Here is a 19,034-nt window from a genome sequence, read left to right as displayed (position 1 = left end):
ACTACATTGTTAACTGAGAGAGTATTGATGAATAAAAGAGTTAGGGATAGGAGGTTGCCGGCGACCGAACTAGCTAGGAAGCAACTGAGCCATGCTCAGAGCAAAATAAAATCAGTGTTTGATAGGAAGGCTAAGAGTCGGGAATTTAAACCAGGGGATAAGGTGCTGCTGTACCTTCCCATTAAACGGGGTTCATTACAGAACAGGTATTTCGGGCCCTATGTTGTGCACAAACGGGTTAATGAGACAGGGTATGTGATAAACACTCCTGATAGGGTTAGGAAAAGTAGGTATTGTCACATCAATTTGCTAAAAGGTTATTTTGACAGACTGCCGATAGTTCCAGAGAGACCGGTCCAAATTGAGAGACACTCAATTTCCTGTGATGACGTCAAGACTGCAGAGGTCAAGTTGGCCAACGGCCAGATTCTAGCAGACTTGAGCCCCAAGCGAGCAAAGTTGACTACGTTGAAACAAGACAATGTTTCCATTTGTCAGAACCTTCCAACGGTTACCAATACCTTAAGCCAAGATGTGCGCTTGGAACCCAACGCTACACCGATTCGACAGCATGCCTATCGGAGAAAACCTGGAAAAGGTGCGACGCTGAAAAAGAAGGAAACGAAGTTCCATTGGTCAGGTGAATGCGAGAAGTCATTCAACCGTCTCAAGCAGAGGCGCTACTCGTCTCCCGTGATGGCAGCACCAGACTACCGAATGCCGTTCAAGCTAGCTGTGGGTGCCAGTGACGTGGGTGCTGGAGCTGTGCTGTTCCAAGAAGACGAAGACGGACTGGACCATCCTAATGAAAGCCTCCAACCAGAGAGTTTTGAGATGGAGTCTTCTTCTGCAAGAATACCCAATTACCATTGGACATATCAAGGGCACATCCAATGTAATCGCTGATGCCCTGTCCCGAAGTTGAACGTTATGATAATGTGTTGACATTCTTTATTTCTGTTTTGTTTATATATATTTTATTTGTATACCAGGGACTCAGAGACTCAGTGTGATTACTGGTAGTCACCCTATTATTACATGTGTTATAAATGCCCGTATGCGTCGGTTAACGCACCATTTTGTTTTATTGTAGTATATTTCCCTATTCCTAGAGTAGAGGAAATATCCTTTTTGAGGTGGGTGTGTGTGACGGTACATGCTCTTAAATTTGTTTTCGCCTGTGGCGATTTTAATTGTGTTAGAGGGCCGTGTGCAGTTTAATTGCACTTAGCCCAGATGGGCAACTTGTTACGTAATACCTCCGCGCGACCGTACACATCCAGCCAAGTGCGGAGGCCATGTGGCGAGTAGTTACGTAATACCTCTGCGAGTGCGGTTTTTACAACCGTGATTGGCGACGATGGCGTCAGTAAGTCTGACGATCAGAGAGAAATAATACCGCTTGAACACGGTGGAAATATCAGATGATAGGGGGAGGTACCGCCTTGTACCCCCAGGCGATTTCTGATTTTATAATAAATAGCTAGTTTTTAGAGATATGGGAGAGAACGAAAAAGGAAGCTTCCCGGGAAGTATTTTAATACTGTATTATACCAATATTCTTTAGACAGTGTCTTCGGTCATCTGACGAAGTAAATCGTAGACTTTTGTTCTAACATTATACGAGTATTTGGTAATATAAAGCTTAGCCAGTCATCCCAGAAGACCTAGGTAAACTGTAGGTTATTGTCTTTATTGTGACAGGTACCAGTATTAATTCTGTGTTACAAGGTTACTGAATGAGTAGTTAAGGGTTAATTAAAAATTAACCAGTTAGGAATAGAGTGGTAATTCCTTTATTAATTAAGTTCTCCTGGCAGCGTTTCTCAATTATCACACGTTACTGAACGAGTAGTAAGGGTTAATTAAAAATTAACCAGTTAGGAATAGAGTGGTAATTCCTTTATTAATTAACTTCTCCTAGAAGCGTTTCTCAATTATCACACGTGTGGGTGTTGTGTCACGGTGAAGTGAATTGCATATTGTGTAACCTAGACACCTAGAGATTAACTAATTAAGTGATCAATTCTGGGTTGTTATTATTGTTGTTATTAATTAACTACTACGGCTGTACATTTGTCAGCGTAGGTTAATACAGATTCCAAAGTGTATTGTGTTTTGTTGTGTTTCTAGTGAACTAAACGTGCTATATTACATATACTTTATATAAGATCGTATCTCTGATCATACCTAGAGACGAGCCATACTAGGGTTTAACAGCCTGTTACAGAGAGATCTAATAGATATACAGTTAGGAGAGATATTTTGATAATCGTGTTTTATTCAGTTACGGGAATTATAGAATCCCCGTGACACTTGTAGTATATACACTCATGTATATGTAAAATTGGGAATATATATCTGAACAAATATTAAAATAAAAATGCTATAAAAATTTCATAATGGCAGCTTCCCGCCTAAATCATTTGTTATGTTTTCCTTTGAAATGTAAGAAGTATATCGTCAACTGTATACCTATACAAAATTACAAATATATAGCTTAAATTACTAGCTTTTTTTACACACCCGTTGGTAAGAACATCATTCGTTATTTTGTATAACACATACTTGTTAACACATATGCGTGTGTTAACATTTTAAATATATATACGAATAGATTTTCGTTGGAAAAGGCATTTAAATTTATTTTAAATCAGTTTTTCTCAGGATATGTAAGAAATAGAATACAACATTCGTGTCCGTTACATACCATTTATCATACAACTAGTTGTTTGAAAACGTATCCAACTCGCTTTCGCTCGTTAGATACGTTTTTAAACAACTTGTTGTGGGATAAATGGTATCTAACGGCCACTCATGTAGTATTCTCTATTTATAAACCTTATTTAATTATTTATTTATTTATCTATTTTTATTAATATTTTTATTATTTATTTATTTATTTTATTAAAGCCGCACACCCTAGTTCCATCCAGCGAAAATAAATTATAATTTGGTTAATCTACAAACCTGTAACACACTTAGATCACGTTTTTATCAAATGGAGTGAAAAAGCAGGTTTTATATCGATAAATACCATGGGAATCCCCATGTCCCAATTGCTTGAAATAATTTTGAAAGTTAGTATTCTGATGTCACCGGTAGATGTCGCTTGAAGCACAACAATGCCTACGTCACGACAAATTTCACAGACTTTGGGGTGCGTTCGTTTCACGTCTCCTGGACATGTTCCAACTGTTCTGTCCTGGTCTTATCCCTAGAGGCACTGATTTTCCGGAATCGCGGACGGAATCGCGGAAATACCTATCTGAAACGGAATTCCCGATTTTTTTCCAAAACATTATTTAACTTTAAATAGCGCATTTGATTAATTAAAAATTATTTTTCGAACTAGAAACTATGGACACCGACATCTGCCTGTGCTACGCTACGACACTAGTACCTTTATATGTTACGCCAAATGTAGAGTATCTAGACGTTTTACCAGTCGTGTTTTCTTCGCTTATTCCCGGCGATTTAACGGGACAAACCGAACATTGTGAGCTAAAATTGTCCGACATTTACTCAAGTGAAAGATATGTTATATTTGCTTATTAATTTTTAACATTTGCGGCATTGCCATATTTCCGATCTCACAAAGGAATGCAGTAATTGCATATTGTATGCCAGGCTTTGTTCAAAATAAATTATACAAGGGAAGTGGTTTATAGTGTGATCGTTTGTAATTATTTTCCCGATCATATCGTAAAGAAAACCGAAAATGTCCGAAGTCTGTGTCGTGGCGTATTCGTGTTTAAATTTAAACCAAAAATAAATACAAACTACTGACATGTTTTACCTCACTGCATATTTATTTTACACCAGCAATTAATTGCGCGGTGTGTGTGTGTGTGTGTGTGTGTGTGTGTGAAACAAAAACAGAATTTGTTTAATACTGAAACGGAAAAAACCGGAATTTGTAATATTATGAAACGGAAAAGGGAAAAATCTGAAACGGAAAATCAGTGCCTCTATATCCCCTCTCCAGATATCGTAAGACTTAGCAAAATTATTTGTTTAAGGGTTTGTAACGTTTTGTATTGAGACACTTACTTATCTGAACTTTATTCTTACTGAAAATGTTCACGAACTGTGAAGAAAAATCTCACAAATGAACAACAACAAATCGGATGTTTATTGCGCGAACCGTGCACGAGAAAACAAACCGAACCAAAATGATAACGGTCACGTGATATACCAACGTCTGTGACATTGAAATGGAAATATCCCCTCTAAAAATAGATTGGACCTCGCTTGCTTAACGGTTTTTTCTCGACAACACGTTTTGTGAAAAAATGCAAAAAATGCATTTCGTGGTTTTACAAACATCAGGATTACCAAAAAGCACTTCAGGTGAATGGAAATGTGTATTCTAAATAATAAAATGTAAGTAAAGTGCAATTTTATTTGTGAAAAATGGGGTTTAATAGCGAAAAACAACGCCGTAATGGTTAACAAATAAACGTAACTAGGGTGTGTCCCTTTAATTCTCATTTATTTAATTTTATTTTATGTTGGTATTTATTATTATTATTATTATTGTGGGTTTTTTTTTTTTTGGGGGGGGGGGGTTTCCAAATATATCTTTAGTGGACAAACGACTGAATTTTGAAGATGCGTAATTTAACATACGTTTCGATGGCAGATGACAAATGATCTCTGAGACCCAACATATACGCACTTAAAACTATTTAAACAGGCAATGGGCATGTAAAGTTCATGTGTTCACATATATACTGATACGGCTAAATCGCTATTGTTTTCAGTGGTGGTGTTGACATATGTCCGGATACGAATACGACATCCGGATACGGAGACAGTATTTTCGATCGCTCCATGTAGCGACTGAAATCGTATCCGAACGTTAAACGGCAGACCGGTAGTTGACAAAAAAAAAAGGTTCCCATACTACTTTCGTTTAGAAACAGTTATGGTTTCTCCACTGGTGGAGATCGATCCCAGACCGATCGCGCATTTATTGAAGGAAGGAAATGTTTTATTTAACGACGCACTCAACACATTTTTATTTACGGTTATATGGCGTCGGACATATGGTTAAGGACCACACAGATATTGAGAGATGAAACCTACTGGCGCCACTTCACGGGCTACTCTTTTCGATTAGCAGCAAGGGATCTTTTATATGCACCGTCCCACAGACAGGGTAGTACATACCACGGCCTTTTATATACCAGTTGTGATGCACTGGCTGGAACGAGAAATAGCCAATGAACTCACCAACGGGGATCGATCTCAGACCTACCGCGCATCGAGCGGGCACTTTACCACTGGGCTATGTCCCGCCCCGCATTTATTGAAATGCACAAGATCATCTGCATTGAAATTTTGATTGATTTTGTTACTTCAGTGTGTAAAAGAAAAATACAAGTTTAGAGAATAACAGTTTAATGGTAAAGAATGGGAAACCCCGCCAGACCTGCCCAGTATGCCCCGTGAACAAGATAAAGCCGATAACTTACGTCATAGTTTTTAAATATTATTTATCGAGTCGACAAGAAGAGTGGGGAAACCATCTTTATTCGTAAATGTCCATAATATTATAATATTATGTTCAAGCTAAACAAACCCAGTTTTATATGCACTGCAGCATCCATTACCTCATTCTTGTATATATTATTTCACTTAAAAAGAAAAAAAAGAGGAAAAACAAAGTTTATAAACGCACAATTCTTAAATAAATATCTACTTTTTGTTATATTTACTAAACACTAATAGCATTCAAATTAATGATGCAGAGAATATATAATCGAATATCTAGTCAAAGTAAATGATCGAGTCAGGTGACAGAAGGTTTTTTTTGGAATTGTTATTATTAAAAACAAATATTATTATTAAAAAAATAATCATTCTTTTAAAAGTCGGCAATAGCCCTGGGATGCCAAGCAGTCACGTTTGCAGGTTATCTTAAGTTCAAGTATGTCTCCGGGTACACACACCCTCGAGCTTACACGACCGCTCCTGGGACATTCGTGGCGCTTTCTCGTCCTACAGTAGATACCGTTACAAAGACATAATTTGCCGACAACCATGTTAAATGATTATACAGTATGACGGTTGGGATACATGTTACATATGCTTTGCAATGGCCGTAACTAGATAGATCTGAGAGGGATGGGAGTTGAAGAAACAGTCACCTAGAAAATACAAAAATTCGTCTTTTAGTTTAAACTTTGTCTAGCAGAAGATCCTATATATTGTGCCCCAATTCTCGGCAGAATACCGATATGAATTATCAAATGTTTGAGAAACAAAAGTCGATAATTAAATAATCGACCCCAGACCGACCGCGCATCAAGCGAGCGCTTTACCACTGTGCTACCCCACCCCCCACCCCCCGGAAAGCAATAAGTTGTAAGTAGTTGAACCTTCGTTCCTTGAACCTATTAGCGTACTTAACACTTTCATCACTGAGTACACACCTCAGCTATCCTAGCCGGTAGGAACGGGGTGGAGAAGAAGCCGTGCCACCCAACCCCCAGTTTGAGGCCGAAAACTCTTACCTTTTTCTTCGACTTTATATAAACACATAAAAGTGCTTGTGACTTCTACTCCCCCCCCCCCCCCCCCCCCCCCCCCAATAGCGTTTGCCCTTTCCACTACTTAGAATATTGTTCCTATGGGCTAGCGCATGTTGCACATTAATAACTCATTTTTCTATGTCCGATGCTGACTAACTCCGGGCCTGCGATGTAATATCGATAGCGGGTTAGTTGTTCGTGGTTAGTCAGACAAGTAGGTTTAGGGGCACTGAGCCGTTAAAACGCACTCTGGATGGGAGCCGGTACAGGGGCTTGAACCACCACGCCACCGCGGCGGTGTTGCTAATATTGCTGTTCTCAGTCTCTTTCTGTACGACCACCGCACGTATTTTAAGATCTAGGTAGGCCTGCACAGCGCGATTATGCCAGTAACCGATATTCTGTCTGTTGCGAAGAACAAATATCTGAAGTGTAAACACAAATAAGATCGTCTGCTCTATTTTAAGTTTCTAGAGGTCTCATGCGTTCTTTCTCCAACAATCTATTGTGATATGTACGGATGACGTAATACGAGGTCTTTGGTTACTTGTACTGCCTTCGATCAAGTAAACATGTTCTAGGGTCTTTCTTGGGGGTGGGGTGGGGGGGGGGGTGGGGGGTAGGCTTATTGGTGTGGACAACCGCTATCTATAAATACCTCCCACAAAAATCCCCACCCAAACAACAATAAACAAACAGTGCCCTGATCTAGTTTGAAATGCTATTTTTGGCCAGCTAATGAAAAATCTATATTACTGATTCTTTATTTAACTGCCTCGCCCCCTCACTTGTTATGATATTAAATTAGGCCCAGCCCTTACTTTTACTTTTATTGTGATTTTCGTTCCTATATCCTCTTAAGATTCAAACACGCTGCCCTAGGGACACAGTCCAGCAGCCTGGATTGTCTCTCAGTCTCTACGACAGAGAAAGGAGGGTCGGACAGCAAATGTTATGGCTTTCATTGGTAAATGAGTGACCTTTCATGAATGCATTAGTGGTTAAAATAAAATTAAGAATTGTGCGGTCCCAGAAATGGTACGACACGATCCCATCTTTCAAACGGTATTCATAATATGTGAACACGTTTTTATAACCTGGTCAAATGGTCAACTTTACTTATATTGAAAATTAATAATAATATCGTAGAAGAGAACGCAGGGCTACGGTTTATTCGTGTTCATACTAACACTTTACCAGATCCCAATTATTAATGTAAGAATTGTAAGGTAGTCTGATTACTTAAACATATTATCAGACTAATTTCGTCGGTCGTTTACCCCTTGAAGATTCCATTTTGTATGCAGCAGGTGTTTATAATTATGTTGTAAGAAAATAGAATATTGGGAATGGGCTGAGGCATGGGACACCCCTACTCTGAATATGCATCCACCTGCTGAAAGTTGAAATAATATTTAACCGGATCTTTCTGGGTCCTGGCTTCTTATATATCAGGAGTCGAAATTGGCTGAAATTCCTTACGGCATTCGGTCCGAAAAGTAAAAACAAACAAAAATCGATAACCGTACTGTATACGGGATCTTATACATAAAGAAGTATATTTCACACCCATTCCTATATGGACACACACACACACACACACACACACACACCATCTCCAGTGAACATTTTAGGCCCAGCTAGGTCAAATAGTGTTAACAATATAATGTGTTACGTTACTAGGATGTGCCCAGGTTATAATTATATCTGAATCCGGTACTGCAAATTAAATTACAGTTAATTTGTTAAGTCGGTGGAATTTTCATCACCACACAACCAGAATCTAGTAGACAAAATCAATTTCCTACGCACAACAATAACAGATACATATTCGTAAATAAATAAGTGGTTTAAAGTAACTTACAATATTTTAAAAGTAATAATCTTATTATTGCAATCTGACAGTCACTAATTAGGCACAACTTGAGTCGACTAGTTCTTGGGTGGTTTTATAAAAAAAAAATATTTTCTCACAAAACAAGTAATAAATGGGTTACTATGTTCCATCACTGGATGATAGGCTTTGCCTATAGACTAGTACTGCACCGCCTCCCGGATTTTTTTTTTTTTCGCGGACGTCCACAATTGAAAAGCGTGTTGGACTGTGTGCATGCCAAGAAATGAAGTCAACACACATGACCGAGATGTTTGGTAAAACTGGCGCAGACATCGTTTATTTACACTCGAGGTTTACACAAAACTTTAGTTAGTCTGCTCCTGTCTGGAATATAGGCCAGTGGCCCAGTTTTGACTGTCCCGCCGTGTATGTAGGTCAAGGTGCACATGACACCGGGGTAAAGGACGTGCAGGAACGTTAATGGTGATATTGGAGGGGGGGGGGGGGGGGGGGGGGGTATGGGGGGGGGGAGGGTTGGGGGAGGCGGGTGGAGGGAGGAGGCTTGTATCCACAGGGGATGGCGCCTGACTGATCAATTTGTTGTGTCCATTACGTGCGCGATAACATTACTATGTACGTAGTATTTATTCAACGTTAATTATTCGCGGAAGCAAATGCTAGTGTTGACGTAAATTTGTTTTACGGCAACAAAATAAATGAATAAATTATGACAAATGAAATACAGAGAAAAAGACAATTATCTGTTTTCAAGACAATAGTACTTTTAAAATGTCACAAAAACAGAAACAATGGTACTTTTAAAATGTTACAAAAACAGAGACAATAGTATTTTTAAAATGTCACAAAAACAGAGGCAATGGTACTTTAGCTTCTACGAAATACTGCTGGAATAGGAAATATTTTGTTTACATGTCGTAATGTTATTTTGCCTGGCCAGCATTATGTTTCTCACATGCCTCCGTGTACGTTCGTGTCTAGATTTATGGTTTACAAGTGTAACAGTCAGATGTTGCGTTAGTGGTTGAAAACTTAATAAGTCATAATTTATAAATTAACTCCCTGTCTCTGTCTCTCTTTGGTGCTATATTCATCTGTCTTCCTGTCTGTCTGCCTTCTTCCCTCTGTGTATCTGTATGTTTGTCTCTCTCCTTCTCTGTCTTTCGGTTTTCTGTTGCTCTCTCTCTCTCTCTCTCTCTCTCTCTCTCTCTCTCTCTCTCTCTCTCTCTCTCTCTCTCTCTCTCTCTCTCTCTCTCTCATAAAACACTGCATATGTTCAAACTAGTTGGTATTTCAGTATCATCTGGTTAGCCCCGTATCACGTTTCCAATCTGTACACACCCACTGGTAATTATATATTGTTTATATACCAGTCGTATTTCGTATTTACCATATTACTCCAGGACAGATGCCGCACTAGTTCATAATGATTTACCACGCGTCATTGTCGGCGAAACTGCGCGCTTTCATTCATATATACGACACACGACTGCGTTGATCGTAGTACGTAAGTAGCATAACACATGGGGTTATTACATCCATACATGTACATCTGTTCTCTCATCTGTTTCCACTGGGAGTGTTCTCAAGTATATATACAAAGCTAACGTGCTATACGAACTACTATTATAATTAATTCGACTGTATGCATGAATGTAATATCAAGTATAAGAACTGTGTACAAATTGTAAATTGTACTGGGACACATTGGTTGTAACTAGGTTTATTACTGCTTGTAGTTTGCGTTACTATGTTATTTCCAGGGTACGTGATATAGGCTTATATCATTCAGTCAAATATAACATGACTGAATGAACTGATCATTTCAAGAGGGCGGTACGTAGCCCAGTGGTAAAGCGATTGCTTGATGCGCGGTCAGTTTAGGATCGATCCTCGTCGATGGTACCATTGGGCTATTTCTCGTTCCAGCCAGTGCCCCACAACTGGTGTAACAAAGGCCGTGGTATGTACTATCCTGTATATAGGATGGTGCATATAAAAGATCCCTTTCTGCTAATCGAAAAGAGTAGCCCATGAAGTGGCGACAGCGGGTTTCCTCTCTCTATATCTGTGTGGTCCTTAACCATATGTTTGACGCCATATATAACCGTAATTGTGTTGATTGCGTCGTTAAATAAAACATTTCCTTCCTTCCATTTGATCATTTCAACTATGTATTCTAATTTCAACATTACCTATTCGATGGTCAAGAATTCACTGTAGATTCGTTTGGGAAGCGTCCTGTTCGACAACAAAGACATGGGTATTAAGACTACTGGTCACACACAAAGTGCTCGCTTGAAACTGAAATATTTGAAACATATCTGATTCAAGCTAAACTTTGGTTTGCTTTACAATACCACTAGGACATATTGATTTATTAATCATAGGCTATTGGATGTCAAACATTTGGTCCAATTCAAGGATCAATTCTTTATGTTAAAAGTGTTTATTTTATCAAATAAACTAATTACATGTACATCAAAATGAGACCAGTTTCAGCTGGGTAAACCGCCGGTAAAGGTGAACCTACATGTGTACGGTGGGGTGAGGGTATTCAAAGTGGCACACAGCATTTAATTACACCCATTTTGCTATCAGACAGAAGTGAAATTCAGGGATGTATTTCTTTCTAATGATACCATAAAACCTTTGCCAGCTCTCTGGTATCGACTGGCTGAAACTTCCCTGCTTCTTGATGGACTATAGCCCTCTCTGCCATATGCCGTTTAGTAAACATTTTAGGCAGTTAGTGTTAGTAAAAGATGAACAGTTATCTTTCAGAGAGAGAGAGAGAGAGAGAGAGAGAGAGAGAGAGAGAGAGAGAGAGAGAGAGAGAGAGATTAAAAGTTGAAACCTCTACCAAAAAAAAAAAAAATCAGCTTACAACATATATGTTTAGACTATCGAAATGTATGCCTTTATATTTACATTTTCAGGAAACATTTCCAGTTGGATTACTCTAAAATAAAGCGCAGCTTTCAGGCTCCTTTTAAATCTCATGTCCTTACATCAAGTCAGAATTCAAACGAAAGTCAGCTTATTTTCTCGCAGGTTTCGCTTTCAGAAACTACGCAATGTAGAATTCAGACTAATTCACAGCTCTCAACCCCTGGGGTGTCGGTAAACCAACTTAAACTACCAGCCTTTGCGAGGAGACGTAAACTACCTCAAGGAAATAAGAAGAAATCAAAACGAGATAATAAAAACAACAATTCATTAACATTTAGCCAACAAGGTGTTTTTCTGCAGCACAAAACCAACATGTCCTCTGCTAGAACCGAAGATTCAGCCTGTTTGGGTGCTAATAAAATGGAAAATGAAAAACGGAAATCCAAATCAAGTGCTAGAAGTCTGCTAGCCAAGTCCAGACAAAAAATGAACACAACAAAATCGATGCATTCCAATATTCACGACGATGTTACCAAAGTATTGAACGCTGCGGCAAAATCTGCGACTCCAAAACGTAATAAGTACGTACTTTTTAGGAAAAGACACAAATTTTCGTTTCAAAAAACACCAGAAAGGCGACCAAAGAGGTTTAATGTTGGGCATCCAGAAAAGGTGCCTGATATTTCAGACAGCAATGGTAACAGACATGATCATAAACAGTGTCGAACACCAACCACGAAGACCAGTCTTAACACAACCACACCGCCATCTAAACGAAAACTGCTTTCCATGCAGCAATATTTTATGGGAGTAGATGAAGAAAAACAGAGAAGTGTCTCGTCTGCACATGAAGAAAGCATCACTGGTGCAGTTTCCAACACATCATGCAATCTTTTTCCTCAAAGAAAATACAGATCTACGTCGTCTGATATGGTCTACGACTTCCCTGCCTCTCCTTCGAAGTATCCCGCAACGAGAAAGAATGATAGAAAGATTCTCCAAAAAATGGTTTGTATGTTGAACAGTTCGTTTGCACATTGAGAGTGAGAGAGAGAGAGAGAGAGAGAGAGAGAGAGAGAGAGAGAGAGAGAGAGAGAGAGAGAGAGAGAGAGAGAGAGAGAGAGAGAGAGTATGTGTGTGTGAGTGAGTGAGTGAGAGAGAGTGTGAGTGAGTGTGTGAGTGAGTCGGAGACAGAGAGAGTATGAGTGTGTGTGACCTTCCAAACATGCAAATGACATAAAAACAAAACCAACTAGGACAAATTCCCCTCAAAAACACAACAAAACATAAAACCTTACATAGAATGAGAACATCTTGTATAATAATAAAAATACCGTAGGGCTATTTGTATTTGGGTGAACATATGTGTCGCTGGCTTCGTCTACGGGATACGATTTTTCTCCCGGAGCCATACAAGTGCAATTAGTGAATTTCTGAAGTTTTAACTGTTGGTAATGTGCTGGGTTGGGGTGGGTGGGGGTTGGTGGATGGACAAGGCTAATTTGCTCATATACCCTGTCCCATAGAGTAAAGATGTGACAGACACATCAGGCATACACTAATTATTATTGTGAGAATCCAGAATATAATATTCGCGATTAAGCTAAAGGCATCTTCCCAAGTATATTGACCTGTTACAGTTATAGGAGGGGTCATCGATTGAACCACTTGATTCAAATCAGTTAACAAAAAGGCTACTGACCTGACTGAAATACTGTACATCTCTTACTCTCCCGCTAGTTTTATTCATAAAACATACTAATTTATTTCCTTTGTTTTGTATTCTGTTGAACTATTCACCGTCCCTCAATAACTACCCTGGCACACGTACGCACACACCATGTATACATACGCACGCACGCACATACAAATACATTCATGCACAGACTAACGTACACACACACACACACACACACACACAAACGCGCGCGCGCACACACACACACACAGAGACACACACATACAAAGAGACACACACAGTGACACACACACACAGTGACACACACACACACAGGCATACACACACACACACACAGTGACACACACAGGCACACACAGAGAGAGACACACACACACAGTGACACACACAGACACACAGAGAGACACGCACACACAGTGAGAGAGAGAGAGACAGAGACAGAGAGACACACAGTGACACACACAGAGACACACAGAGAGACACACACACACGCACAGTGAGAGAGAGAGTGAGAGAGAGAGAGAGAGAGAGAGACACACACACACACACACACACAGTAACACACACAGACACACACACACAGTGACACACACGCACAGTGACAGACACACACAGACACACACACACTGAACAGCCAACTCTTTATGTTGTATTTACGTAGTGGTGGATCCAGAAAACCCTTTTTTTGGGGGGGGGGGGGGGGATTTATCGGATTCTCCAATAAATGAAAAAAAAACTGTCGCAAAATTTAGGCGGGGGCCCTGACCCATGCCCCATTCACCCCACACCACACCACCCCCACCCCCACCGCTGTTAATAAAAAGATCCCCTGCTGCTAATGGAAAAAATGTAGCCGGTTTGCTCTAAGACTGTGTGTCAGAATTATCATATATTCTAGTAGCCGATGATTAATTAATCAGAGAGCTCTACTTATGTCGTTAAACAAAACAACTTTTAATATATAGTGTGCCTGTAACGAAAGGTTCAGTGTCATTCAATAACACGCAGACATGTCCATTCTGTTGTATTATTTTATTTTTAAAAAACCCGGGACGGAATCTAGCTCAGTCAGTAGAGCGTTCGTCTTCTGTGGTCTCAGGATCGAACCTGCTTGGTTGATCCATTCTCTGACCGAGTCACCCCCCCCCCCCCTTTCAAGCCAATACTCCATCATGATCGGTATATTAAACGACGTGGTATTTGCTGTCCTGCCTATATAGGGAAGTGCATAATTATTAAGTGGGTTTCCTCTGAAAACTAAGAGTCACAGTTATCAAATGTTTGACATCCAACAGCAGATCATTAATAAATCAATGTGCTCTAGTTGTATCATTAAACGAAACAAACTTAACATTAACAAAAAATTTTACTATTTGTATTTTATTTATTTATTTATTTATTTATTTTTATTTATTTATTTATTTATTAAAGAGGAATCGCCAGGTTTTAGAACTGATTTACAAAATGGCAGGTGAAATACAAGAGTTAAGACGAAGACAAAAGGCGCTATTTGTGATCTCAGTAGACCTGTGTTGAGACTGGTCCAAGTCAGGTACTGTTGATGTTTGTGATCTCAGTAGGCCTAGACCCGTGTTGAGAACGGTCCAAGTCAGGTAATGTTGATGTTTGTGATCTCAGTAGACCCATGTTGAGAACGGTCCAAGTCAGACAATGTCGATGTTTTTGATCTCAGTAGACCCGTGTTGAGACTGGTCCAAGTCAGGTAATGTTGATGTTTGCGATCTCAGTAGACCCGTGTTGAGACTGGTCCAAGTCAGGTAATGTTGATGTTTGTGATCTCAGTAGACCCGTGTTGAGACTGGTCCAAGTCGGGTAATGTTGATGTTTGTGATCTCAGTAGACCTGTGTTGAGAACGGTCAAAGTCGGGTAATGTTGATGTTTGCGATCTCAGTAGACCCGTGTTGAGAACGGTCCAAGTCGGGTAATGTTGATGTTTGCGATCTCAGTAGACCCGTGTTGAGAACGGTCCAAGTCGAATAATGTTGATGTTTGTGATCTCAGTAAACCCGTGTTGAGAATGATCCAAGTCAGGTAATGTTGATGTTTGTGATCTCAGTAGACCTGTGATGAGAATGGTCTAGTCAGGTAATGTTGATGTTTGTGATCTCAGTAGACCTGTGATGAGAATGGTCCAGTCAGGTAATGTTGATGTTTGTGATCTCAGTAGACCTGTGATGAGAATGGTCCAGTCAGGTAATGTTGATTTTTGGATGTGCAATTATCATTTGTGAAACTTTGAACAAGAATGCTTACTTATATTATTCACAGCTATTTTTGAATAATAGTAACTATTCCAACTGTAATAGTTGATTTTATAGAGATATTTTGTTGTCGAAAGTTTCTGTTTCTTTTTTTCTTTTTAGGTTACATGTGTATATGTTTGCGTTTATTTGTTAGTTGTTTGTGGCTTTGTTTGTTTGGTGGGGTTTTTTAGTGGGGGTTTTAGGGGGAGGGGGTTGGGGTGGGTGGGTGGGTGGTCTAATTTTGGTCGTTGTTCTTTTCTCGTTTATTGGTTTCAAGGCAGAAAATTTGGGTAACTCTTAAATTACATATTCATAATGTTGACGTTGTAAGATATATGATGGACAACTGATGCAAACAATAGGATGTGTTCTTTCGCTAAACAATAGGAACATCAATGTGATATATGGACTGTAACATAAAACAGATACATATACAGGTATAAAAGGAAATAGCAATTGATATCTAGTGGTGTGATCAATTGTTGACAAAAGCTGTATAGGGCGCCCCGGCAGACAATACTAAGCTTTCGAAGAAAATTGCGTGCGGTCTTCTCGTAGGATGACTTGTTTGTGTCAATCATATTTGCCTGTCGGTAAAACGCGACATCAAACTATGTTTGAAGTATATACTAAGGGCTGTTCAAGAAACGATCACATTTGCCTGGTAGGCATCTCTAGGATATAATTACATTGATCACAGAGCTTCTAGAATTGTTATTTTTTAATCCACTAGCCATTGGATAAGTGATTTTTTAAATTTACTAGCTACGATTAAATATTAACTAGCCCTACTTTACATTAAGTCAATATAAATTTACTGTTATGGTAATAATAGCTGCTTACCAGCCCAACATTGAATATCGGTAGCCATGGGAGTGGGGCCACCATAATCTAGAAGCCTTGAATTGATCACGAGGTATATTTAAATGTAATAAGCAACAATGTAAAAACATCCCACCCTAACCCACACCACAAATAATTTTGTATAAAATAGAGCTACAACGATATACCGGTATATCGCGATGTTTCATCAGCTCGATACGAACCGCGGCACAGTTTTGTGTATCGCGATGTTTACACGTTATCGTTTTCTTGTATCTTATTTGACAAACAAACAAACAATAAACCTAGCATGTTATTAGTTGTACCACGCTGCGCGCTCGGGACTATCGGCTGTCAATCAAAACATCGAAAGTGTGCAAATAACCATGCATACCACTCATATGTTTATGTGGTTAACTTTAACTTAACGATGACACGAAAAGGCAGCAGGCGAAAAATATCATGCTTTTTAGTCTGGGAGATTTTATAGAAGTCGATATAGGTGACCATCTAGTATGTGGAATGTTTGTCATTGTAATGTTGGGGGAGGGATGGGGGCATGATTTTTGTCTGGACAAAACGTGGGGGAAATCTACCGGTAATTAAAGGTAGGTCCTAGAAGAGTACAAAAATTCTGCCTGGTGCTAGCTAAAGCTGTCAAACGCCCCAACGGTGTTATCTGTTATTAATTTTCTGGACACAGTACTGAATACTCGTACGTTATATATATGCAGCACCATGCCTCAATAGTCTAGCACCGTCTTGCCTCAATCAGCACCATGCTGCCCTGAGATTAAACAAGCCTTTTTCACTAATTAATTCCAAAATTGCCTTTATAAAACACCCCAAAAGGTATTATTAATTAATAAAATATGCCTTTTATATCTTTTGCCATTCATTTATTAAAGCAAGCACATAAATTACATTAATGTTTATTTCAATTAATTTTTGTGTATTTTTAATAAAAAAAACAAGTGCCCCAAAAATGGTGAAAATGCCCCAAAAGTGTTTGGTCTACCATGCCTTGCCTAATTTCTAGGGAAATCAGTAATATATATATATATATATATGGTAGTTAAAATTGATACATTTTATTCCTTTCATTTATTATTTATTTCATTATGTTAATTATACACAATTGGATTTGTTTCCCTTCTGCCTTCATAAAAAAAATCCATAAATATTAAAACCCTTTCACACCCCTGTTACCGATATAAGCCAGAATTAATTTCTGTTTCATTGCATTGTAAAGCTAATATACCGACTTAACTCTAGCCAGAATGAATTCCTAGCTCACTGAATTGTAAAGCCAATGCATCGATATAACTCCAGCTAAGTAATAACAGATAACCAATGACATCTGCTTCAAATAGACAGCTCAAATATCTAATATGCGTGGCCAAGACAGCGTGCTTGAACTTCGTCTGAATATACGCACTAAACTAACCTGAAATAAAATAGTAACTTCAAACTGTTTACGAAGCAAACTTAGTGCAAAAATCACCGTAAGTGCATATCAACGTTAGGCAGTTGACTTTAATCTTTTGAGGGCGGGATGTAGCCCAGAGGTAAAGCGTTCGCTTGATGCGCGGTCGGTCTGGGATCGATCCCCGTCAGTGGACCCATTGGGCTATTTCTCGCTCCAGCCAGTGCACCACGACTGGTGTATCAAAGACCGTGGTATGTGCTATCCTGTCTGTGAGATGGCGCATATAAAAGATCCCTTGCTGCTAATCGAAAAGAGTAGCCCATGAAGTGGCGACAGCGAGTTTTCTGTCTCAATATCTGAGTGTTCCTTAACCATATGTCCGACGCCAAATAACCGTAAATAAAATGTGTTGAGTGCGTCGTTAAATAAAACATTTCCTTCCTTCCTTTAATCTTTTGATGTTATGCTCAGTGTTGATCAAACTCAGTTGAAACCTTTTGGTAGTACAGATAAGTCAATGTTTTCCTTCATTTTTACATTCGGTTACTTACTAAATTGTTGTATTCCAAATCCCCCCTCTCAAACTTATAGCGACCCTCCTGACCTAGACTTGGTCACTGCGAAGTCATAAGTACCCGGGATGGACGTTCTTCAGCCTTAATTCGATAAATGCACGTTAATACTGTTTTGTTTTGTCTTCAAATGAAATACACACTACAATTCCACCCCCACCCCCCAATCTCTCTTTCTCAGCCTCTGTGTATTCCTCTTTATGTCTCGCTCCATCCAGTGCACCACGACTGTTACATCAAAGGCCGTGGAATATTTGTGTGCGGGGCGGGACGTAGCACAGTGGTAAAGCGTTCGCTTGATGCGTGGTCGGTCTAGGATCGATCCCCGTTGGTGGGTTCATTGGGCTATTTCTCGCTCCAGCCAGTGCACCACGACTGGTATATCAAAGGCATGTGTTATTCTGTCTGTGGGATGGTGCATATAAAAGACCCCTTGCTACTAATCAAAAAGCTTAGTCCATAAAGCGGCGACAACGGGTTTCCTTCCTCAATATCTGGGAGGTCCTTAACCATATGTGCGACGCCATATAACCGTAAATAAAATGTGTTGAGTGCGTCCTTAAATAAAACATTTCCTTTCTTCCTTCAATATCTGTGTGGTCCTTAACCATATGTCCGACGCCATATAACCGTAAAGAACATGTGCTGAGTGCGTCGTTAAATATAACATTTCCTTCCTTCCTGTGTCTTCCTCAGTTTATCTCTGTCACCGACTCCTTATTTCCGTCTCTTCTTCAACCAAGTGTGATAGAAATAACAGAAACACCTGCCAGAGGTACTCCCAAAAGTGGTTTTGTCGTCTTTATCTCTTAGAATGACGTGTATGTCTGTGACGTGTGTGTGTGTGTGTGTGTGTGTATGTTCATGTATGTATGTACGTGTTCTATGCGTGTGTGTGCGTGTTTGAGTGTCTCCTTTGATCCATACGTTATATGAAACTTTTATCATTAATTGCTATACG

At 39.4% G+C, this 19,034-nt stretch overlaps 1 protein-coding gene across 1 annotated transcript in view; it reads left to right on the top strand.

The window, feature by feature from the left end:
• Positions 1–19,034, top strand: part of LOC121384727 — a 35,160-nt gene that overhangs the window by 12,937 nt on the left and 3,189 nt on the right. Inside the window, exon 2 of the mRNA XM_041515248.1 lies at positions 11,334–12,294. Coding sequence (XP_041371182.1) covers positions 11,659–12,294 — 636 coding nt within the window. The 5' untranslated portion in view covers positions 11,334–11,658. The remainder of the gene's footprint in view (positions 1–11,333; positions 12,295–19,034) is intronic.

The sequence above is a fragment of the Gigantopelta aegis genome, chromosome 10 (assembly GCF_016097555.1).
Source record: "Gigantopelta aegis isolate Gae_Host chromosome 10, Gae_host_genome, whole genome shotgun sequence".
Lineage (NCBI taxonomy): Eukaryota > Metazoa > Mollusca > Gastropoda > Neomphalida > Peltospiridae > Gigantopelta > Gigantopelta aegis.
Note: the sequence above shows the minus strand (reverse complement) of the source record. Positions and strands in the feature narration are given on the sequence as shown.